We start from the raw sequence: 25,364 nt of genomic DNA, 5'->3' as shown, positions 1-25,364 counted from the left end.
TTATACAAAAGTAAAATAAATGAGACAATAGCCACCTTGTCTTTAGAAAAACTGCTCTTATTATTAAACAGACAAAAACAAAGCTCCAGGCAGGCCATGAGAAGCCCAAAGAAAAGATTGAAAGTCCTGAGACCTTGCAGATCTAGCAGAAAGCTTGTGACCTTTTATTAACAATGGCAATACTGTGCTATTTACCAGCCTCATAGCCTTCTAATAACCTGTTAGTCTTTGGTGAGATGACTGTCTTGGTAGACGAAAAGGTGTATCTGGTTTGTGTGACAAGTTTTGGTAGAGCGGGAACGACAGGAATAGCTGCTGTGAGAAGCTGCTAGAAGCTTCTCCTGTGTCCAACAGAGCCAATGCCAGCCAGCTCCATGACAGATCTGCCACTGGCCAAGCCCAAGCTCAATCCCAAGCCCATCACTGATGGTGGTAGCACCTCTAGGATAACACATGGGAAAAAGTTGCTGTGCAACAACAGAAGCAGAGAGAGGAGTGAGAATATGTAAGAGAAACAACTCTGCAGACACCAAGGTCAGTGAAGAAGGAGGGAGAAGAGGTGCTCCAGGTGCTAGAGCAGAGATTCCCCTGAAGCCCGTAGAGGTCCACAGTGGAGCAGATATCCACCTGCAGCCCGTGGAGGACCACATGCCGGAGCAGGAGGATGGGCCTGAAGGAGGTTGTGACCCCATGGGAAGCCCACATTGGAGCAGGCTCCTGGCAGGACCTGGGGACCCTATGGGGGACACGTGCTGGAGAAGCCTGTTCCTGAAGGGCCGCATACTGTGGAAAGGACCCACGCTAGAGCAGTTTGTGAAGAACTACAGCCTGTGGGAAGGACTTACATTGGAGAAGTTTGTGGAGGACTGTCTCCCGTGGGAGTGACCCCATGCTGGAGCAGGGGAAGAGTGTGAAAAGTCCTCCCGCTGAGGAGAAAGGAGCAGCAGAAACGATGTGTGATGAACTGACTGCAACCTCCATTCCCTCGTCCCCCTTTGCCACTTGGGGTGGGGAGGTAGAGAAAATTGGGAGCAAAGTTAAGCCCAGGAAGAAGGGAGGGGTGGGGGGAAGGTGTTTTTAAGAATTGGTTTAATTTCTTGTTATCTTACTCTGATTTGATTCATAATAAATTAAATTAGCTTCCCCAAGTATTTTGCCATGACGGTAATTGGTGAGGGATCTCTCCCTGTCCTTATCTCAACCCATGAACCTTTTGTCATGGGTTTTTTTTCTCCCCCTGTCCAGCTGAGAAGGGGTCATGATAGAGCAGATTGGTGGGCACCTGGTGTCCAGCCAAGGTCAGCCCACCACAAGGGGAGAGCAGTGGATGTTGTTTACCTTGTCTTCAGTAAGGCTTTCAACACTCCCATAGCATCCTCATAGATAAGTTGACCAAACAAAACTGTGCAAGTGTGGTGAATTGAAAAGCGGATGAACTACTGGGTTCAAAGGTTGTGACTGACAATGCAAAGTCCAGTTGGAGGCCAGTTGCTAGTGATGTACCCCAGCAGTCAATACTGGGGTCAATACCACTCAACATCTTCATTAGTGACCTGGATGATGGCTCAGAGTGCACCCTCAGCAAGTATGCAGAAGACACAAAATTGTGGTGAGTGGTTATTATACCAGGTTGTTGTACTGCTATGTAGAGGGACCTCAACAGGCTGGAGAAATGGGTTAAGAGGAGCTTTGTGCAGTTCAACAAAGAGAAATGACAAGTCCTGCCCCTGGGAAGGAATAACCCCAGCCACGGGCAGAGGCCAGGGCCAACCAGATGGAAACCACCTCTGCAGCGAAGGACTGCAGGATCCCCTTGGACACCAAGCTGGACATGAGATACCAGTGTGCCCTTGCAGCAAAGACAGCCAACAATGTCCTGGATTGTATGAGCCGGAGTGTTGCAGCAAGTTGAGGTAGATGATCCTGCCTCTCTACTCAGCTCTAGTGAGACACAACTGAAGTGCTGGATCCCGTGCTGGGCTCCCTAATATGAAAGAGACATGCACATACTGGACTGAGTCCAGTGAAGGGCCACAAAGACCTTTTGGGGACTGGAGCATCTGCCATATGAGAAGAGGCTGAGAGTACAGGGAATGCTCAGCCTGGAGAGAGGAGGCTTGCAGGAATCTTCTCCGTGTGTATAAATACCTGATGATGAAAGTAAAGACAACAGAGTCAGACTCTTCTCAGTGGTACCCATTAACTGAACAAGAGTCAATGGGCACAAACTGAAATACAGGAAATTCCACTTAAACATGAGAAAAAAATTCTTTACTATGAGTGTGGGCACACATTGGAACAGGTTGCTCATCAAAGTTGTAGAGTGTCCATCCTTGGAGACATTAAAAACTGAACTGCACATGACTGAGCAACCTGCTCTTGCCGACCTTGCTCTGAGTAGGAGATTGGACTAGATGATCTCCAGGGGAACCCCCTAGCCGCAACTCATCTGTGATTTTGTGATTTACTGAGCTGCACGACTACACTCCTAACTTGAGGGTGGTTGTTTTAAGAAAAATATTTCCTGTTAAATCTTTCTTGTCTGAAAATGATGATTGTCTCCTATGTTACCTTATGACATTTTATTCTACAATGAATGGACAGGAGGAATTGCAGTCCAGCAATGTAAGAATAACATTCCAGCTGTAGTCTGTGAACACTAATGACTCCATGCAGGATCTTATTTTTCCTTTAAAATTCCCTTACAAAGGACTTGTTATATGATTAATACCTAATAGCTGGGAATGTAATGAAGTGGATTTATATTCAGTAGAAAATTAAGATCATCAAAATACTTACTTCCTGAAAACTTTAAGTTGTCACAGAGATGTTTTATGACACCAAGAAAAGGAAAACTATGTGCTAGTTCTTACTCTACTATTATTATGTTATTCTGATGAAGGTCAAAAAGCATAGGTGAAGGTTAAGAAAACACTTCAATAGTAACTGAAACTTAATTTTTAAATTAACCTTTGTCCTCTTCTCGAATTATAAAAAAGAAATGTACTAGCTACAGTATATATATTTTAAAAAAGTAAAACTTCACATTGTGAATACAAAATAAAACTTTAAAGTACTGTTGGTTAGTATAAAAGTTATGAGATTTTTTTTACCAACCCTGTACTTCTCTATTGATGGTCTCAGTTAGAACACTGAGAAATGTCCACTCTGGCACACATTTTTCTCCCCCTCTGTTCATTTCCGGTCTGGTTTCAGATTGCTTTCATTTTTTTGCATTTGTCTGTCTTTCTGTAGTTTAGGAAACTATCAGGCATTGCAGTTCACGACAACTTTGGTTATTGTGCAGGATTTTTTTACACTTTGGTTTTACAACTTCTTGATTTATCTGGATTTACACATGTGGAGCACATATTCAAACCCACCTAATTAATATCTCACATCTATTTTCATTAAAAACTATTTTATACTTTGCGTAGAGATTAGATTGATGGAATGATAAATAATGCTTCCATCTTAAAAAATGTATGTAACAGCTTTACTCTCCATGAGTAAAATTGTCAGTAAGATACAGTGAGGTAGCTTGTATGTCTGTGAAAGTGTGAATTTTTCCTTTCACCATCCTATAGTTTGTATTAACATCATCATCTTTATCATTATTAATGGGTACTAGAATTAGCAGGTAACATCCTGAGGCTCTAACTAATTATATTACATTTATCTATGGGTAGTTGGAAGATAAATGTTTCCTGCAGCTGAAAGGGGCAAGGTACTAGGATTGTCTTGCAGAAAATAGAATTTATAGAAATCACATTTGTTGTGTTGCAGTTTTTATGCCATTGAGAATATTGTTCTGTGGTTGTTTTGGTTTTTTTTTAAGTTCAACTCTTTTGTTAATTGTTTCCAAAACCAAAAGACAAAATCCATTATCTCTGCAAGTTTCAGACTCTATTATCTGAAAGGTTTGGTGAACTGAAAAACCAGACAGGTATTTAAAGTACTGCCTCTTGCCTTTGTTTGAGAGGCACCTGTTTGGGTAAATCTTGTTTAGCAGTGATAGCTTGGCAGTTGTCCAGCAGTTTAATTAACACTTGTTTACCTAATCTCATATAACAGATAATATTATTACTGAATTCAGGGACTCTGAAAATCCCCTATCTGACAAAGCAAGCTTAATAATGATAATCACTATGTTTTTACATTGCATTTGTCTTGGCAAGAACAGCTACTAGAACACATACATTTTTCACTAGCTAGAAAACATGCAGTTCAGAGTTGCAATCCCTGTGTTTTTGACTCTTCAGAAAAACAGAATTGAGCAGGAATTAAAATTGAATGAAAACTGGAGGGGAAGTTCCAGAGAAGGACAAAGTATACACCTGAGCATAATTTTCTAGACAGATGTTAATTTGTTTCTCACTGGGTGAAACCGATCTGCTGTAATGTATTTGTGTGTGGATTTTGAAACGTTTTTGAGCAGAATATCTATGGAGCACTGAGAGTTGACTCCAGCCCCTGAGTAGGTTCAGTTGCCTGATTTCTTCACTCAGGCTAGCTAGCTAGACTTCTGCTCGACAGTTGCTGAGAGCTGATCTTCAAAGACTCTTACTCACAGCGGGGGAGTCATTTCGTGTTTTGCTGTAAGGAGAGGAAACATGCTCAACCAGTTGTTCTCAGAAGCAATGCCACCTTGATTTTGTCTATTCTCCTCCAAACTTCCTCTTGGCAGGGATGTGAGGAAAGGGATGAAGAAATATATTGTTAGTGACTATGTGTGGACCACAAAACTAAAAATTTGAGATATGATTTTCTTTCACTGTAAAACTGAGGATTACTCTTTCCTTTTAGCAAAAGGAAAGTCATTCTGAAAACACCTGAAAGCAAGAGTATGTGCTCTGCTATACAAGTGCTGACTCTCTGTCTTAGAAATTGTAGTGGTTACTATCTGTGGCTACACATCACAATCTTCCTTTACATTGTCCTACCCTTGTTGCAGGACACAACACAGTTCATAATCTAGTATCATTGGATAAATTGGGAACAAGCTTGGTTTTCATTCATTAGTCGTGCTGTAATTTGTTTTTATTCATTAGTTTCTATTCAGGCAGATGATCTGTCCCTGCAGCAGAGGTGCACACAACAGCGGGGGCAGGTGCTGCTGTTGCCACCCCAAAGTGAAGTCTTTTCTCCCAGGATTTGGTGCTCACGGTCTCCACCTATATACACAAGAAATTTAGTCACCACTTAATTTTAAGTGTTTAATTTTCATGTTCCGGGTTGTCCCCTCAGAGATCCACTTTCTCTATTGAGTAGACAGGAAACCAAGTTTCTGTTAGGCACTCAGATACCTAAAGTAGACAGTCTGAGCAGTCTGCAAAGTTTACAATATATGAATTGGATCATTCTTAAGAATAATCTCTTGGTAAAATTAAGGAAATATACTGCTTATGACATTGTTTTCTTTCTGTTACAAGTGCATCTCTCCATTCTTTCAAATTGTTGTATTGGGATCCATTGCTTCTGTGTGTACTTTTGCAATAGGGCTAAAATGTCAATAATATATCATAATGACCAAACAGAGAATGAAAATTGTATGTAATTGTTCTCTTAGAGTGATCTCAAATTCTTCTAGGTAGATTATCAAGCTTTCAGCTTTGAATCTGTAGTTGTGAATCTGTTTAGTTAGGAACACAAGGGAAAAATTAAAACAAAGGAGACATCATAACATTTTTCTATGGACTGTACAGACTGTACAGCATAACTTGAATTGTTTTAATCAAACTGGAGAAACACTTAAAGGAAATAACTGAATATATTCTGATATGACCATACTGAGACTTGATAAAGATATTGATAAAGATTTCTTTAAGGATTTATTAAAATTAGTAAGGTGGTTCTTTTCTTCTGACAAAACTAGACCCATATGATAGAGGTCAACTTGTAGCATCAGTAGCTGAAGCAATTATTTTCAGTGCTGCTGTTTTGTAGTTTCATCTTTGAAGTACAAGTAAATCTTCTTACAAGATTTTTAGTGTATCTTCAAAAGGTAAAACCTTTATTTGTTAATATAATTTTATGCTACAAATATGCTTCTGGTAGTACTAGTAATATCCCACCTGTTCAAAGGGAAGTATTCCTTGTACTACAGTGAGCGATATAGAAGTTGATGCTTCAATTTTTTTTTCTCCCCTCTGCATTTCAGATAAGCATAAGAGACGACCATAAGGTGGTTGCAGGACTTTTCCAAATTGCCAGTCACAAATGAGAGAAAATAAATGAGGTACACTTGCACAAAGAAGTGCAAATATAAACTGATCACAGTTTTAATGTATACCTTATATGTAAGGTATAAATTAAATTTGGGCTATATATTACAAGATAGTTTCTAAACACTAGAGGAAGGAGATTATGAAGCAGTTTCCAGCAAGTCTTGAGATAAGAATTAATGTAAGAATATCTATTTCCTCCACTGATTGAGCTGATAGACTGCTAGAACCCCCAAGACCTGGCCCAATTCTGCCATTAAGAACAGTGGGTTATTTTATTATGGAAGAGCAAAAGTGGGTATTTTTTTCTTCTTTCAAAGTCTGTACCTAGTAGGCACACTTTATAGTAGTGTCTAGGAGTAATTTTACTCTCTGATACAACTCGATGGATTTAATTTTTATTTGTGCATACTTAATTTTATTTAGTATTCAAGAAGTTATTGCATATTTTCATGTGAAAGGTTATTTTCATTAACTTCCAGTATCTCTACATGTTCATTTTGGTGAAATGGATCTTATGATGTCAAGAATTGTCTAATAAAAGATAGAAAAATGTATTTATATGCAGATTAAATTAAAAGCTAAGCAGCTGTTGGCAACTCAAGACAAAGATAGAAATATTAATTTATGAAATCTTCAGTTTCTTTTTTTTCCTTATTTTTCATTAATACATGTTTACTATGTAACTTTGTTAATTCTAACATTTTAGAGTTTAATTTTGATGTCTTTTATCTGTACTGGTTAATTCTTTCACTATTACATTAGGTAGTAACCTTTTCAATATGGTCTAGTTCACAAAGGAATTAATAATTCTACATGTTTGAATGCTTTGATAGGACCAGGTATTCAAATGGGCCTTTTAAACATTCTTTCCACAACAGGTCTTCAGGATATTTCAGGTTGGAAACACAATATCTGGCACATAACGCTGTTAGTTAGGTCTAAAATCTTTTTTATATTTCCTTGTCAAGACATGTATTTGTATTGTATTAGGTACTATTTGATATTCTAATGAAAATTTTTCATTGCAGACAATATTTAGTAACTTTATACTGCTATGTTAGATATCTGGGGGAAAGGGAAAAAAACCCCATAAGAATACCTTAAAAAGAAGGTGGAGAAATCAAAGATGAAGTGCTGAAACCTTATACATTAATTAATTTTCTTGTCAAGATGAAAATTCCTGATATGCCTGGAAAATGAAGAACAAAAGAAAAAACATTATATTTCTAAAAAACTTTTTGTCAAAGTGGAACCCCACTCTTTCGTGAGTGTGTCTGGCACATAATAATTTGCCCTGTCCTGACAGTTTTTGTATACCTGGCTGCAGCGGGCTCCTCTCTTTTTTAGACACATCTTTTAATACGTAATTTAATAAGTAGCATTACAGCTATCTGGCTTGTAATGCATCTGTTGTGCTGACCCCCTCCAGCAACATCAGAACAGGCAAAACGTAAGACAGCAGAGGAGATGTATACCTGGCATCTCTGTAACGGATTGGATGCAAAAACTGAATGTCCTCTTTCCTACTAATCAGAAACCACACTCCAATGCAGACAGGACAGTCCGTCAAAAAGCAGTGTGCTGAGGGGGAAGGAAAAAGACATTTCTTCAGAAGCTGACTGGTTTCTTGTGCGGTCCATAGGCAGGTAGTCGAGTGACTCCTTACTGAGTCAGGGAACTTCTTTATAGAGGAGGAACTTTCTAATGAAAGCAAAGCAGGAGCTTTTACTGGATAAGGCAAGTCCAGAGGCTGGTAATACAGTTTGGTGAAGGAGGGTTTATTTTAAAACCTGTATTTCTTATGAGTAACAGTGTTTGACCATTTTGTCACAAAGAGAAGAGAACAAGTCTAGTAAAAGTTTTATTTCAAGCACTGATATTTTACATTAAATTCTATGTTGTTGTGCAGTATTATGAATACTAACTGTAATTATTTGAAAAAGGAAAAGTGAAAATATTTTTTAGTCTAATGTTTAATATTGTCCACTGGCTTTCTTTTTGAACTTTCTTTTTGAACTTTCTTTCAAAAAATAATTTTCAGTAAGACTGACTTAATTTCACAGGCACCCTGATTTCAGTGAATTGGACAGACAATGCTGCTGAAACTTCTGCAGTTATCTCTTCTTCAAAAAGCTGAAGATACAAGCTAGTCATAGAGAGAGGGTGAGATGCTAAATAGTAGAAAGGAAAGAAGATCTTAGGTTACTAATTTCACTTTTATGTGGGGGTTATAAGGCACAAATGGAATAAAATGTGCTTTGAAATGTGACCTAAAATGTGGCTATATACATGCATACATAATGTAAGTTTGAGTTGCGTGATTATTGTGATTTTGAGAAGAAAAATAGAAGACATCTAGAAGGTGGAAGAGAAATCCAGAAAAGATCAATTTAGTATTATATTTTTTCTCTGAGAGAGCGCATATTCCAGAAACAAAATTAGTTCTGTTCTGAAGATATTATGTTAACTCTGGAAAAGAGATTCAATCAATGAAGTGTAAAATGGAAGGATTTTAATCTTGCTTTCTGCACAAATCTCAATGTGGCCTTAATTATGGAGTTACTAGTAACATTTTTATAATAATAAAAAGTCATAGCATATAGAATTCATATATAAATGTGTAAAGTGTTCCAAATTAATTACAAGACCTGAATTTTAATTTTGATCATTCAATTCCTACAATTAAAAATAGCCTTTCCTTCTTTATTCTATCACCATTTACGGAATGACTTCTGAGGAAACAGAAAACAAGACTCCTGACGATTAAGGCTGTGAGGATCCTGGGATTAATATTTGCGTACCTCATCTCATTTATTTGCTCTTTTACATGTGTGAAATAATACAACATATACCACACAGTGAGGTTAATCCCATCAAATTTCACATGTACGGGGGAAATGTGTTTTAGTTTTGATTTTATTTCCTTGCCTACCCTTCCTGGTTAGTGACATATTAAAGAACTGATTTGCAATTGCCATTTCAGGAGGCATGTAATCTTACCTTAGATTTTCTTTATTCTGTCTTGCTGTTTGTAGCTCTGGGTAAAATAATAGGAATTTTTCTAAATAAAAATAATCCTTTAGAAAAATGTTGACCTTAATTTCAAAGGTTAGCTGAAAGAAAAATAGATTTGCATGAAATTCTTCCACATCAAGATCATTCATATTAATCAGGCCTTTTCTGTAAAGCTATAATCTTTTTATTCACGCTGGTGGAAAACTTTGTTTTCTATGGTTAAGCTACAAAAAATATTAAACCTTTTCCTCAGGTATGTTTATTGCCATTAGAGATCAAGCCTTAGAGGAAGGTGGCAATTGAACTGCTGATGACCCACGTAAGAGCTAAGTTTACTTACAGATTGCAATGCAACAGTGTAGAAAACGTTGCTCAGCTGGAGACAATTTTACTCTCAAAGACAAGTTTCCCTTGATATTAAGACTGCATTGAGGAGAAGCTTGATAAATATTATTTCTTAGTCTGTTTATAAACCCAAGTGTAAAATGAGACTTAAGTGTCAAATGGGAGATACATGTGACTTCTCCTACTGTTTGGCTAATGTGCTGAACAGCCGTCCTGAGCTACTGGAGCAGCACTAACTTATTATTTTATTACTATAAAATAGAACAATGAATGACACTAGTCACAAAACCCAAGACGAGGTGTGCAAAAAAATGAATGAGGGGTTGATGTAGCTTTTCTCACTGCTTTTGGAGACTGAACTGATCTTCGAAAGGGAAGTGGAAACTATGCATTACTTGGAGGTGTCTCCAGTGATAGTTGTGAGCTTTGCAGGTCTCCAGACTGGAAGCTGTGCAGTCTCATTAGCACAGAGTTGCTCCCAAAACTTAACACCTTGTGCACTCCACTGTGTAAAACTGGGCTTTTTCATGTCCAGTCAACTCAGGCCAGGCTAAAGTGAGCAAACCTGCCTGCCTTATAAATCTATGTATGCTGGGTTTTTTACTCAGAAAGTATGAATATACCAGGCGGGGGGGGAGAAGAAAACTTGTATATGAATTTATCTGTATATCTGCATATGCGATTTTTCTTCCTGTCTCCTTAGAGAGTCCTGGTAAACTATCACTCTCCTGCTGTATCCCCATTTCAGGCAGTTAACCTGGTGTCTAAACACCCATTGAAGCAACTAGAATGTCCCAGTTATTTTCATCCTAAAGCATAGAAACTGCAGGAATTTCAAGCAAAATTAATACCTTGATTATCAAAAAGGATCTTGTATTCAGGTGAGATTTCTTCCCCATATTTGAATTGCCAGAAATACAGAAGTGAATTTTGCAATTTTATGTCCTTCAATATCTTCTTATATCTTTCTATCAGAAATTGCAGTCCTCTCCAGAAAGAAAATGAGACAGAGACCTTAGAGCTTAACACGTCATAAAGAAATCAAACATGTTCATGCATAAAGTTAGTGGTGGACCATTTTCTAAATTGATATGTATTATTTATCCCAGAAAAGGAAATTTAGGGAGACAATGTGAACTCTTCCAGGAACTTCACTTGTTCGTTGTTGAATTTGTATGAAAAAGACTTGGATCCTGAGGAGAAACAAAACAAAACAAAACAACAAGGAGCAGTATAAGCAGTATAAGCACTGGTGTTCATATACAAACATGTGAAACTTTAACAACTATGTTGTTTTTTTTCATATGTCGCCTTCTCTGCCTTTCAGGATTATCCAGTCTTGGTTCTCTCTGACACTTTTAATATACTTTTTCTTCTACTTAACTCCCTTTAGATTTATTCCTTCTTGTTTAGGGGAGAAAAAGAGGGAAGAGGTTTCCTTTTTCTGACAGAAAAAGTCCCTAGTCCTTTTTTCCTCCCAGACTGGACATACAAACACAAATTCATCTTTGTCTGCACGGATGATGGGATCTGTGTCTATTTGTCTACTTCAGTCATGTCTCCTCTCTTCTGGCATAAACCTGAGCCTATGTTTGTACATTCCACATGTTTCCTTCCTGCGGGATTGGCAGCGGGCTATGACACCAGTGACCCTCAAATTGCACAGCTCCAGTTTGCACTCAGATTTCAGTCTCGTCGGTATTCCTCACACTATGCAGCAAGATTCATCATTAATAATTAAATTGTGTATTTAAGTGTCCATATATGTGCAGAGCAGGACAGTGAGGATAGCTACAAGATGAATTAGTTCCTAAATTGAACAATCCCTGAAGAAATTTTAAATAATCACAGATCAAAGTCTATTTAAACTCTGTGACCTTATCTTGAAAAATATACTAGTGTTTTCTTTACCTCAGTGCATTTGAGGTAGCAAAAAGGCTACACAGAGATCAGAGTGAAGCATCACTCAATAAAGTTGTTCTCAGTGGAATATTTGGGTTATAAGGTGCTCTTACAACCATTTCTAATTTCATTAAATTCCTTTATAAAAATGTCCATTCCTTCAATGACTGGAAAGGAATAGTATGAGTTTGTAGGCCAGTTTCTTTAAATTAAAACATAGACATATCTATTTAATTTTTACACTAGTGGATTTTTGAACATATTCAGAAAAAAGGTTCACTTATTAAAAGTAACTCAGTTTTTCATGTAACTCAAGTGTGACCATATGTTATACAATTACCTAAAAGCATAGAGAGTGAGAAATTTCTTATGATGTTTATCCAGTGCAGTCACACCTAGTGCCTACTCTGGACTAAAGAAACATCTTCATCTTCAGTCAGGCATGTGAGTACCTGCCTTAACTGAAAGAATAGTTTATTATACTTAGTTTTGGGGCTTTTTTTAGGGTGTTTTGCATTTAATAGGAAAAATAATTCTTCCTTTGAAGGAAAAAAAGATGAGATGGCAGGGGGGAATATCGCTACCATCCTATGTGATGCTATAATCCCTAGTCCTGTTGGTCTTGTGTGCCAGACTTCTTTGGATGATATATCCTGTGTGGATCCATCTAATGACTAAGAAAGAGCAGACTAATGTCTGACAGAAAATAGTTACATGTCAGCCAAGGAATCTGTCTAACCCATGGAAGAGAACGAACCGCGAGATTCAATTTATTTTCATAGTTGTAATGTTTGCTCTGGAAAGCATTTTTAAGGAAAATTTAAGATTTAGGACAGTTAAAAACAATTAAAACACAGGGATTTTGTTGTTGCTACCTGTTGATGAAGTTAACTACAAAACAAAGATGACAGCAATAACAACCAGGTCCCCCAGCCTTAATCTGAAATGTATGTCTTGACTCCAACTTTGTCTATGAATTTAACCTCAGTTTTGGCACTTGAATTAGAATCTATGGAATTTTATTCTCTCTAGAGATATCTGTGCTTCTTCACCTATGTTCTTTCTGTCTATGGTAAGTTACCACGGCTTTCCTAGCAAATGCTGTCCCTTCTCCAAGATAAATTGTTACCCCAATAAACAAACCCCTTCTCTTCAGTGTCTTGATGGTTAACAACAAATATAGGAATGTAATGAGTACCACATAAATATCGTACGAATGTTGATTGTGTAGGTTAAACAACTAGGAAAAAGTCTGAGAACATCACTGGGCTGAATTCTTTACTTCCTGCCTTGAGAAATGTCAATGACCATTCAGTATGCACTTTGCTCTGGCATGCAAATTTATAACTATAGAGACAGTGCAAGATTCTTTTTTTTTTTCTTTAATATAAATTTATTTTATGTTCAGTGGAATTTATAAGGTTTAGGTTGTCAATGAGTATCTGCTACATAGATTTAGAGTGAAGAGCAGTTGAATCACATCTTTTGAAATTGGTTTGAACCAATCTGTGAAATTTCATTTTGATGTGAATTGAAATAATTCTTGAAGTAAGTAAATTTTTTTTTGTTGTTAACTTGGAAGTTGTGACTTGGATGCCCGTATTCTAAATCCTTTCTCCTGTGTAACTCACACGCTGAACTCTATGTCTAGTAGTGTAATTCCATTTTCATTAGTCATCAAGAGGTTTTATGGCTGCAAGGATTGTGTATGAGATGACCACTAAGAAGTGTGGCTGCTAGAGCAAATCTAAGCCATCTGACCTATCCATGAATCCAAATGGCATTGTAGGTAAAAGTAGTTCCACGATCAAATAAATAGTCTGCTTTTGTTCACTAAACCCAAATGAAAAAGTTGTTTTATAATGTATCAAAAAATTCCCTTTCAATTGAAAATGACAAACTTTTCTGATTGAAAATGTTCTCAGTATTTCATTCCAAAAATATTTCTATTGTATTCATTGAGTCAGGATGCAAAAATATGTTTCAATATAAGAATGCATTTTGTTTCTTTTATCTAACAAGTCTTAATTTTGTTTTGGATGTATTCTGGGATAGCATAAGGAGGGAAAGGGAAATGCTCTGATGTTTTGATTGTACCTTTGAAATTCAATGCAGCTAGACACATGAGCATGCTTACCTGATCCATATAGGTACCTGAGGAAGATTTTTGTCTGAGTCTTGTGGGATTTAGATTCCTAACTCAATTAAATCCATTCTATTTCTTTAGATTTGCTTCAACATATTCATGCTAAGCTTTAAAGTAAGCTCTGGTGAAAGGAGAAAAGTTTTCTTCTCAAACTCAAATAGTAATGATTTTCATTTCCTTTGCCTAATGAGATTAAAGTACTGAACTACTGTATTACTCTGGTGACCTCTTTCTCTTTGGTAAGCTGTCTCAAGTGTGGCAAACGTGGCATATGGGAACAGAGGAAATGTCAAACTGGGGAGCAAAGATTTACAAAATTTAATATCTTTTATAAGCTTTAGCTTCTAGACTTAATATGGACAAAAAAAAAAAAAGGAAGGAAAATGCCAGATGCTATAATAATATGGGTTCTTCTAAAACAGAAAAAAAGTGTACAAACAGATTTATAATGACTTTTTGTAATCCATGGAGTGCAGATTTACTGTAGTTAATATTTTCTCTTTAAAGTTCAGTTAATATTGTTGTTCATTGCTAAGTCTTTCATGAAGTACCTATTGGTTTTAAACTACCATGTTTTGTACTTGGTAACATTTGCAGGAAAAGAGCATATATCATAAAAACTTCTTCATTTAAAAATTAATGTCTATTTCATAAACAAATGTTTATGAAACATGAAAAAGGTTATGAAAAAAAATTATGAAAAAAGTGGTTTTTCTTCAGCAGTTTGATGATCAGTTATCCCAGTGTTGCACATATATGGAAGCTTTTCTTGTAGTTTTGTGGAACAAGCATACTTTTTTTTCCTTTTCCCCAGTCTGTTATGTTCCACTATTGTTACTCATTGAATGACAGCATTTTTTATATAAAAGGGGCTCTACTTCAGTTAACAAATTCCAAACTGACAATGGCTAAGTTTCTTATTTTGGCTAGCATGTATTTTCTAACTGTTATGGTACTGTATGCTGTATTGGGTGCTGGCAGTAAGCTTCAGAGTAATGTCAAGAATTTATTTTCCATCAAGGCATTCACACAGAAAATTTTAAAGGGCTCTTGAGATTAAAAAAAAATGCAAAAAAGAAGGAAAATGTTTGTCTTTCTGAACCCTGGATGCTTGTACACATATAAATATGCATATATACATGAAAATCCAGTTGACAGCCAGTCACAACCAGTGTACCCCAGGGCTCAGTTTTGGGGCCGGTTAATATCTTTATCAATGAACTGGATGAGGGGATTGAGTGCTCCCTCAGTAAGTTTGCAGATGACACCAAGTTGGGTGGGAGGGTTGATCTGCTGGAGGGTAGGAGGGCTCTGCAGAGGGATCTGGACAGGCTGGATCAATGGGCTGAGGTCAACTGTATGAGGTTTAACAAAGCCAAGTGCCGGGTCCTGCACTTGGCCACAACAACTCCATGCAACGCTCCAGGCTTGGGGAGGAGTGGCTGGAGAGCTGCCCAGCAGAAAAGAACCTGGGGCTGCTGGTTGACAGCCGGCTGAACATGAGCCGGCAGTGTGCCCAGGTGGCCAAGAAGGCCAACAGTGTCCTGGCCTGTATCAGGAATAGTGTGGCCAGCAGGAGTAGGGAAGTGATCGTACCCCTGTACTCAGCACTGGTGAGGCCGCACCTCGAGTCCTGTGTTCATTTTTCGCCTCTCACTACAAGAAGGACATTGAGGTGCTGGAGCGTGTCAGGAGAAGGGCAACGAAGCTGGTGAGGGGTCTGGAGCACAAGTCTTCTGAGGAACGGCTGAGGGAACTGGGGTTGTTCAGTCTGAAGAAGAGGAGGCTGAGGGGAGACCTTATCGCTCTCTACAACTACCTGAAAGGGGGTTGTGGTGAGGTGGGTGTTGGTCTCTTCTCCCAAGTAACTAGTGATAGGATGACAGGAAATGGCCTCAAGTTGTGCCAGGGGAGGTTTAGATTGGACATTAGGAAAAATTTCTTCACTGAGAGGGTGGTCAGGCATTGGACCAGGCTGCCCAGGGAGGTGGTGGAGTCACCATCTCTGGAAGTGTTCAAAAAATGTGTGGATGTGGCACTTTAGGACATGGTTTAGGGATCATGGTGGTGCTGGATTAATGGTTGGACTTGATGATCTTGAAGGTCCTTTCCAACCTTAGTAATTCTGTGATTCTGTGATTCTGTGATTCTGTAAATGTAGGTGTTGGCTGCTACCAACAGCCATAACTAAGAAGGGAAATACTTTGGTCAATGCCAGAAATTCCAGTCAAAATAGAAATGGACCACAGTTAAAATACAAAACTGAATAGAAATCCCTCAATCTATTTAATATTAACAAGTCTGAATGAACATTAAACATTTGGTCTTCTCTGTCCCTGTTTATGAAGGAAGTAATGCAAGTGTTTTTAAGGTGCCAATGTCCATAGAAAAATCTAATGATTTCTATAAACGTAAAAGGCATCATGAATATAATTAGTCTTTGGGTCTTTGAAAATGTATCTTTACATGCTTCAAGGAATTTGGAAATCAGGATTTTAATTAGCTTTCTGATACATCTAATTTTTCCTAGACCGAAAAGTGCACCTTGGCTCTATACATCACATGCAAAGCATACATGCATGCATGCTATCATCTGCCTCGAGTGTTCACAGTAATGTTAAGGACACGACAGTCTATTTTTCTTTCCATTATTTTGTTTAAACCTCTGTTTATAGTCCTCAGTTAGAATGGAATAGGAACATTTTAAACACAGATAGACAGATATCTCCTGAAATATCACTGTTATCACAAAATGTCACAGAAGGCTCATTATGATGAGAATAATGAACTTCTATCACATCTGCCAAAATTGCATTAGCAGCTTCTCTTAGATGAAGGCACATTGGCTGACCAGTATTGTGAGGCAATTCCTGGAAGATTTTAAAGATATTAAAGCTTCCAGCTATAATAAGATTAATACAATTCTAAGTGACTTGAATGTCAATGTTGGCAGACTTTAACTGGTATAATATTTCTGTAAGTGTCAAGAGAAACACTATCATGTTAACTTCATTGAAAGACCACACTGAGGACATGTTTTCTTAAGATTATCAGTGAATGTAACTGTAGTAAACCACAGAATTACAGAATGGTTGAGGTTGGAAGGGATCTATGGAGGTCATCCAATCCAAACGCCTGCTCAAACAGGACCACCTAGAAATGGTTGTCCAGCACCATATCTAACTGGCTGTTGAATATGTCCAAGGATCGGGGACTTCACAGCCTCCCTAGGAAACCTGTGCCAATGCTCAGTCACCCTTACAGTAAGAAAGTGTGTCCTTATGTTCAGTCTTTCAGTTTGTGCCCATTGCTTCTTGTCCTGTCACTGGGCACCCAGTGGAAAAAGCCTGGCTCCATCCTCTTTGCACCCTCCCTTCAGGTATTTATATTCATTAATAGGGTCCCCTCTCAGCCTTCTCTTTGCTAGGCTAAACAGTCTCAGCTCTCAGCCTTTGTTCATATGAGAATGCTCCAGTCCCTTAAACATCTTTGTGGAACTTTGTTGGTTTATTTCCAGTCTGTCCATGTCTCTCGTACTGGGGAGCCCAGAACTGGACACAGTACTCCAGGTGTGGCCTCAGTAATGCAGAATGGAGAGGAAGGATCACACCCCTCAACCTGTTAGCAATACTTTGACTAATGCAGCTCAGCGTACCTTTTTTTGCTACAAGGGCACGCTGCTGGTTCATGCTCAACTTGGTGTCCAATAAGACAAAGCATCCTTTTCTGCCAAGCTGTTTTCCAGTTTGGTGTCCCACAGCACATCTTGGTGCATGGGGTTGTTCTTCTGCAGATGTAGGACTCTGCACTTCTCCTTGTTAAAATTCATGAGGTTCCTGTCAGCCCATTTCTCCAGCCTGTTGAAGACCCTCTGGATGGCAGCATGACCCTCTGTTATATCAGCCACTTCTTTGAGTTTTGTGTCATCAGCAAACTTGCTGAAGGTACACTCTGTCCCATCATCCAGATCATTACTGAAGATGTTAAACAGGACTGGACCCAGTATTGACCCCTAGGGTACACCACTAGATAAAACATAAAATACAAATCCATAATATTATGAGCATGCCAGCATTCATATTTGCATGAATTGATATTCTCTTAAGCAAGCTGGTGGGACATATTGATGTTGTCAGTGCCAACAAATGGCCAAATAGGTCAGTAGGTAGTTACCTTAAAATGTAATGTTGGTTGTACTTCGTGATATGAAGTTTTAATGTGAAACTTTAGACAATTCTAGGCATTTAGGAGTTTTTGATTTGTATTTTCTTTCCGTAGAAATAGCATCCGATTTATAGATTTGAAATAACTATTTCACAGAGCATTAATGTAAGTAACAATGCCTACATATTCAATCTATTGTTAGATTAATTGTTAAAGATTCTCTATAAACTCAGAGAAAAGAACTTTGATAACGTTAATTTCAAAAGTTTGGTAATGTTCTTTCTGGCTTTGCATCTGAATATATAATACCTGCTAGCATGTTTGCCTAAGCCTACTAAACTCGACTGCAGGTGATCCTTAGCACTTTTTATGAGGAACAGCATGCTGAAATAATGTCAAGGGTATCTGGTCTGCATAGGTAATCCTTCATTCTATATGAAGTCTTAAGACAGAGTTAGTGTTACTCCACAAAATGCTCTCATAGATTCATCAAGCTCAAGGAATTGGGAAACATTAGAACTGAATATCCTGAGAGAGAAAACATGACCAGCAGACTAATATTATAAACTGAGTGTATTAACTTAATTAGGTAGCGAAAAGCAAGATTACAATTTGATAATAATGTATGATGAAGAAGCTATTACCTGGTAACTTATATAATGGAATTAACACTGCTTAGAGATGCATGTTAATTCATTTTTGGCATGGGGATTTAGAAGCAGAGAGAAATAGAATCAGATCAGAGAGAGAATGCACTTTCAGAAAGGTAACAAATGAAATGATCAAAGCTGTAAATTAATTCAGAAATAAATGGAAGTTAGTTTAAGTCCTATGGGAAAACAAATAGCGTAGCCTTGCCTCCATTCACTTAAATTTCTGCAAGAGTACATCGATGTCTTATTATGGCCTTGTAAAGATTACTAATTTTTAGGGAGTGTTGGGAAGGTAAATTGGAACAGGGACATATTATTGTCCCTTCTTGGTCTTAAAAGTAAACATAGGAGGAGACAATCCGAAGATATAAGAAAACACAGAATCATAGAATCATAGTATCTATGGGTCGGAAAGGACCTTTTAAGGTCATGCAGTTCAAACTCCCTGCAGTGAGAAGGGACATCACCAACTAGATCAGGTTGCTCAGAGCCCCATTCAACCTGACCTTGAAAGTTTCCAGGGATGGGACATCTACCACCTCTCTGGGAAAACTGCGCCAGTGTTTCACCACCCTCATGCTGAAAAATTTCATCCTTATATCTAATCCAAATCTGACCTCTTTTAGTTTGAAACTATTACTCCTTGTCCTACTGCTACAGACCCTGATAACAAGTCTGTCCCCATCTTTCTTATAGGCCCCCTTTAAGTACTGGTAGAATGCAATAAGGTCCCCGCGGAGACCTCTCTTCTTTAACCCCAACTCTGTTAGCCTTCTTCATAGGAGAGGAGTTCCAGCCCTCTGATCATTTCTGTGGCCCTCCTCTGGACCCGCTCCAACAGGTCCATGCCTTTCCTGGGCTGAGGGCTCCAGAGCTGGACGCAGGACTCCAGGTGGGGTCTCACTGGAGAGGAGCAGAGAGACAGAATTACCTCCCTTGATCTGCTGGCCACGCTGCTTTGGATGCAGCCCAGGATACGGTTGGCCTTCTGGGCTGCGAGCGCACGTTGCTGGCTCATGTCCAGCTTTTGATCCACCAGTACTCCCAAGTCCTTGTTGGCAGGGCTGCTCTCAATCCCTTCATCTCCCCCAGCCTGTATTGATACTGGAGGTTGCCCCGCCCCAGGTGCAGGACCCTGCGCTTGGCCTTGTTGAACCTCATGAGGTTCACATGGGCCCATTCCTCAAGTTTGTCCAGGTCCCTCCCACGCTCAGGTGTGTCAACTGCACCACTCAGCTTGGTGTTGTCTGCAAACTTGCTGAGGGTGCACTCGATCCCACCGTCTATGTCATTGATGAAGGTATTAAAGAGTACTGGTCCCAGTACAGACCCCTGAGGGACACCTGCCATCACCGACCTCCATCTGGACATCGTACTATTGACTGCTACTCTCTGGATGCTATCATCCAACCAATTCCTCATCCACCCAACAGTCCACCCATCACAACTATATCTCTTCAATTGAGAGGGAAGGATGTTGTGGGGGACCGTGTCAAAGGCCTTACCGAAGTCCAGTTATACAACATCTGTAGCTCTTCCCTTGTCCACTGATGTGGTCACTCCATCCTAGAAGGCCACTAGGGTGGTCAAGCAGGACCTGCCCTTGGTGAAGCCATGCTGGTTGTCTCAAATCACCTCCCTGCCCTCCATGTGCCTTAGCATAGCTTCTAGGAGGTGAGGTGATGATATCCCAGGCACATGATCTTCCCCAGGCACAGAGGTGAGGCTGACAGGTCGGTAGTTCCCAGGGTCCTACTTGCTACCTTTTTTGAAAATGGGTGCAATGTTACCCTTTTCCCAGTCATTGGGGACATCACCTGACTGCCATGACTTTTCAAATATCATGGAGAGTGGCTTGGTGACTATTGAGCTGATACGTGGCTTAACTTGAGCCAATTCCCTCAGGACTCTGGGATGCATCTCATCAGGCCCTATAGATTTGTGTATGTTCAGGTTCCTCAGGTGGTTTCGAACCTGATCTTCTCTTACAGTGTGAGGGACTTTGCTCACCCTGTCCCTGTCTGGCACTCCATCCCCTCAAGAGGTGTGTGAAGAGACACTGTCAGTGAAGACTGAGGCAAAGTTGTTGTTGATTACCTCAGCCTTCCCCACATCTGTTGTTACCAGTCTACCAGTCCTGCTCATCAAGGGGAGTACACTTTCTTTGACCTTTCATTTTCTGGCTAATATACCTGTGGAAACCCTTCTTATTATTCTTTGCATCCCTTGCCATGTTCAGGTCTAGCTGCGCCTTGGCCTTCCTGACCTCATCCCCATACAACTGACCTCATCCCTACACAGCATAGAAATATTTCTCCATGTGAGTTGTGAATTCTATTCACAATGCAAATTGATTCTAAAGCTTTTATTCTTTTTTTTCTCTCTCTTTCAGTGTTGTATCAACTTATTACTTACACAGTGATGTATGGAGATGTTTGTGTCTTTCTTATTTTGCTATATGTATAAAGTACTGCGGTATTATCCAAATGTAAATCTCAAAAATCACTAACTGGTATGGTATTCTCCCAAATAAGAAATTAAAACATTTTCTATGTTTAAAGTACTAATACTGCTTTATCTCGCTTGAATTCTCTGTTGAAGTCAGTGTTCAACCAACTCTAGGGTGAAAGGCATTTGATGTGACTTTAGCTTTGCAAAAGTTGATTTTCTAAGCTAGCTAGTTGTCCAAGCTCTTTTAAAGTTAATAAAAAGAAGTGGCAAATTCAAAGACCAAATATTTATATGAATCATAGATATTAATTTTAAGATTAAATATATTGTCTTTTGGATGTACTGATTGCTTTGTATTGACTGGATCAAGGGTCTGATTAACTAGCTGAGGCTGGACACCGAGTATTTAAGTGAATGAACCTAATGTTGAATTTCCATGGTTGAAATTACTTCGGGGGGGGAAAAAAAAAAAAGGTTTTATTAAGGAATACATTGTAGAAAGTATCTGTTCATCTTTTGTTCTTCTGGTATTCTTAACTAATAATAATGGGGGAGAGGGAGGGAGGTTGGGTCTTTTTTTATTGTTGGGGTTTGGTTTTGTTGTTGGGGTTCAGAAATTCTAATATTGCTTTCTGATGAACAGAAACGTATCTTCTATTACTTTCTGATGAACAATTATTGTGGGACAGTATTGGTAGTGGCTAACATTATTCAATAGGTGAAGAATATGAAAATTATTGTAGAAGTACTACTAATCAGGATAGGAAAAATAAAAACATTAATAATAACAATTAATTTGTAATTTACTTCTACAAAATCAGAAATTCCAAGTAAGATCTACTTCACTTGTTCTTGAATAATCCGTTAAAAATACTGACAGTTATTTTCCTGGCAGTATCTTTTTGCACCTTTGTTCTTATTGCTCTTATTTTTAAGACAGTTTCTTCTCTTCCTTCAAATCTAACCCAGACTTTCACACTTTTCGATTCAGGCCACAAGTCCTTGTTCTCATGTCTTCTGAGACTGAGTAATACCTTCTTTCATTTACATGGTTACCCTGAAGGTATTTGACTGATGCACGTCACAGGTTATGACACACTGTGTACCACATGGCCTCTGTGTTGCACTAATTTCTCTCCAGTATTCTATAACTGGTCATGCTGGAGTTCTACAAAAGAAAAAAGAGTAATTGCTCAGTTAACTCAGAAATTATCAACATTTAATACAAAATCTCTTAGTAATCCTGTTCTGCATAGACAGGTACATGACATTAACGGTGTGAAAATGCAGTTAATTTTTCAGGGATCAAAAGAATACTGCAATTCACTCAATGGACCTTTTCTCAGATGCAATGCTTTCCCACAATAAAGGTTGCTGTGTGAATAGTGCTCTCTGAAGCCTTTGATAATCTCTTGTCTTTTTCTCTTCTCTTTTAGCTGATGGATGCACAGACTGGTCTGTGGACTACAAGAAATACCAAGTTCTGGTGGGAGAACCTGTTCGTATAAAATGTGCACTCTTTTATGGATATATTAGAGCTAATTACTCCCTAGCCCAAAGTGCTGGACTTAGTTTGATGTGGTACAAAAGCTCTGGACCTGGAGATTTTGAAGAACCCATAGCTTTTGATGGAACTAGAATGAGCAAAGAAGAAGACTCTATTTGGTTCCGACCGACAATGGTACAAGACAGCGGGCTGTATGCATGTGTAATAAGGTACTATATTTTAATATACTGCATTTTAATTAACCATATAGGAAACATGGCTCTTAATAGTGAGATTTTTGTGCCAAAGAAAAATATTTTCTGAGCATGTTCCTTTTCCTTCTCGCCCTGGTATTCCGTTCCCTGAAGTGTTTCATGTTTAAGTCGAAATTACTATTGAATGTCGTGAACACTTTAAATTGATTTTTGTATAAATTTAGGTAATTTATAGCAAAATCTAAAATTTATAAGATGAGTGGGACTGGATGCATAAATCATGCATTCCTGTTTGTGATTCTGGTTTAACTCTTACAATTACTAACCTGGAGTAAAAGGTTTCTTTTTCACATTCAGATTTAATTTTATATCTATTTTATTAAATGGTTTAATTTCATTCACTTTTTTCTGTAAAAAAAAAATATTGATGTAAAGTAATTGCATCAAGGAAAATGGAAGGTGAAATTTCAGAGTTTTTACAGATATAAATCCTCTACAGTCACACGTGGCTTAAACTGATAATAGAGGCTGGGTGCCAGATATCTTCCAAAGGTATTTAACCTTCTGACACATCAAGCTTTATCACCATAACTTGGACTAGATTTCACTTCCTGCTTTCCAAAACAGGTATTCAGCTTCTTTCTGCATCTTTAAAAAGGTTTGCACTAAGATATTGTTTCCTGCCTTTTGCAGTCAAAAAGATCTAAGCACTATGATTCATAGAATCGTAGAATCATAGAAGTATACAATCATAGAATACCAGGTTAGAAGGGACCTCAAGGATCATCTGGTCCAGCCTTTCTTGGCAAAAACACAGTCTAGAAAAGACAGCCCAGCACCCTATCCAGCCTAATCTTAGAAGTGTCCAATGTTGGGGAATCCACCACTTCCCTGGGGAGATTATTCTGATGGCTGATTGTTCTCACTGTAAAAAATTGTGTCCAACCAGAATCTCCCCAGGAATAACTGGTACCCATTACCCCTCATCTTTTCCATGTAACCCCTTGTAAAAAGGGTGTGTCCACCTTCTTTGTAACCACCCTTTAAACACTGGAACATGGTGATAAGGTCTCCTCTAAGCTTTCTTTTCTCAAGGCTGAGCAAACCCCATTCTCTCAGCCTTTTCTCATATGGTAGGCTTCCCAGTCTGATCATCTTGATCCCACCTTGATCATCTTTGTGGGCCTTCTCTGGATCCTCTCCAGCCTGTACACAACTTTTTTGCACAGTGGGGACCAAAACTGAACACAGTATTCCAGGTGTGGCCTGACAAGTGTGGAGTAGAGTGGGGTAATGACTTCTTTATCTCTGCTGGTGATGCCCTTGTTGATGCAACCCAGCACCCTGTTTGGCTCGCTTTCCCACAGCAGCACGCTGGTCACTCATATTGAGCTTGTTGTCCACCAGGGCCCCCAGGTCCCTTTCCACAGAGCTGCTCCTCAGCCAGGTAGATCCCAGCCTGTGCTGCACTCCTGGATTATATTTTCCCAGGTGCAAGTCCTTACATTTCTCTTTGTTGAACTTCGTAAGTTGAACTCTTCCAACCTATCTAGGCCTTCCTGCAGCATGGCTCTCCCTTCTGAAGTGTCCACTTCCCCACTTAGTTCGGTATCATCAGCAAACTTCATCAGGGCACACTTGATCCCATCATTCAGATCACTTATAAAGATATTTGTTGTGGTTTAACCCAGCAAGTAGCCAAAACCACCACACAGCCATTCACTCACCACCACCCCCCCAGCAGGATGGTGGAGAGAATCAGGAAAGAAAAAGGGTAAAACCTGTGGATTGAGATAAAGACAGTTTAATAAGACAGGGAAAATAATAATAATAATAATTAATAATAATAATAATAATAATAATAATAATAATAATAATAAAAATGATTAAAGAATATACGGAACAAGTGATGCACAGCACAATTGCTCAAAGGCATTGGATAGGGCTTCCACAGTTGCAGTAGGTGATTTCTATAGATTCAAGGTTCTCTTTAACATAGAATGTGACTCCTTGTCTTCCTCTCTGTCTGTCTTAATGAAACACATAGTCATCCATTGCAAAGGGTGTGTGTGAGTTGTCCCACCATGTTTCAGTTATTCTTGTGATATAACTTTCTGACTGGGTGCGGAGCTCCAGTTCCTCCTATTTTTCTCACAGCCTTATACTAGATTTTCACTAGATGTGAAATTATGCAAATTAGAATTTATACATAAGAAGTACAGAGAAGAGTTGCTATTAATTGTTCAAAGGTTTGAAACGATTACTGCAGTTAGTTGAAAAGATTAAGCAGTGTTCCTCTGTGTCTGCATATGTATAAAAATGGTGTTGCTACTAATATACAATAAAAAGTCAAAAAGAAAGAGTAAGGCAACTGAGTGGCTAGACAAGGAACACAACAATGAAGCTATTCCAATGTTGCAAGGAAAAAGAGAAAATTGTTTTACCAGCAACCTGGAGATGTATAATGTGTACCACCTTTTTTTGTTTATTTTTGTTGGTGGAGTTGCAGAGTGGAATGCTTCTGGCTTGTGTGTGAAGGAGGTTTTTACAAGTTTATGTGTTTTTAAAAACTTTTGTGCTTTGAGCTCTTTACATAACCCGTGAGACATTTTGTATTGCATCATTAGTTCAATAGCATTTTCAACATGATTCTTCTTCTGATGAGGGTTTTCTTTAATACAAACACACATAAAACTACACGTTATGCCACTTAAGGAGAATATTTAGTTATGTTTAGATTAATATTTTTTCAGATAAGTG

The 25,364-nt window shown here is 38.6% G+C and overlaps 1 protein-coding gene across 1 annotated transcript in view; it reads left to right on the top strand.

Moving 5' to 3' along the window:
- The window catches only part of IL1RAPL1 (interleukin 1 receptor accessory protein like 1), a gene marked incomplete at its 3' end in the record, with an annotated part of 664,549 nt that overhangs the window by 278,121 nt on the left and 361,064 nt on the right, over nt 1–25,364 (top strand). Inside the window, exon 2 of the mRNA XM_082011048.1 lies at nt 22,340–22,619. Within this exon, the coding sequence (XP_081867174.1) occupies nt 22,340–22,619 (280 nt within the window). The remainder of the gene's footprint in view (nt 1–22,339; nt 22,620–25,364) is intronic.

The sequence above is a fragment of the Phaethon aethereus genome, assembly GCF_964289735.1.
Source record: "Phaethon aethereus genome assembly, chromosome: 1".
Lineage (NCBI taxonomy): Eukaryota > Metazoa > Chordata > Aves > Phaethontiformes > Phaethontidae > Phaethon > Phaethon aethereus.
The sequence above is the reverse complement of the archived record's forward strand: the minus strand, read 5'-3'. Positions and strand labels throughout refer to the sequence as shown.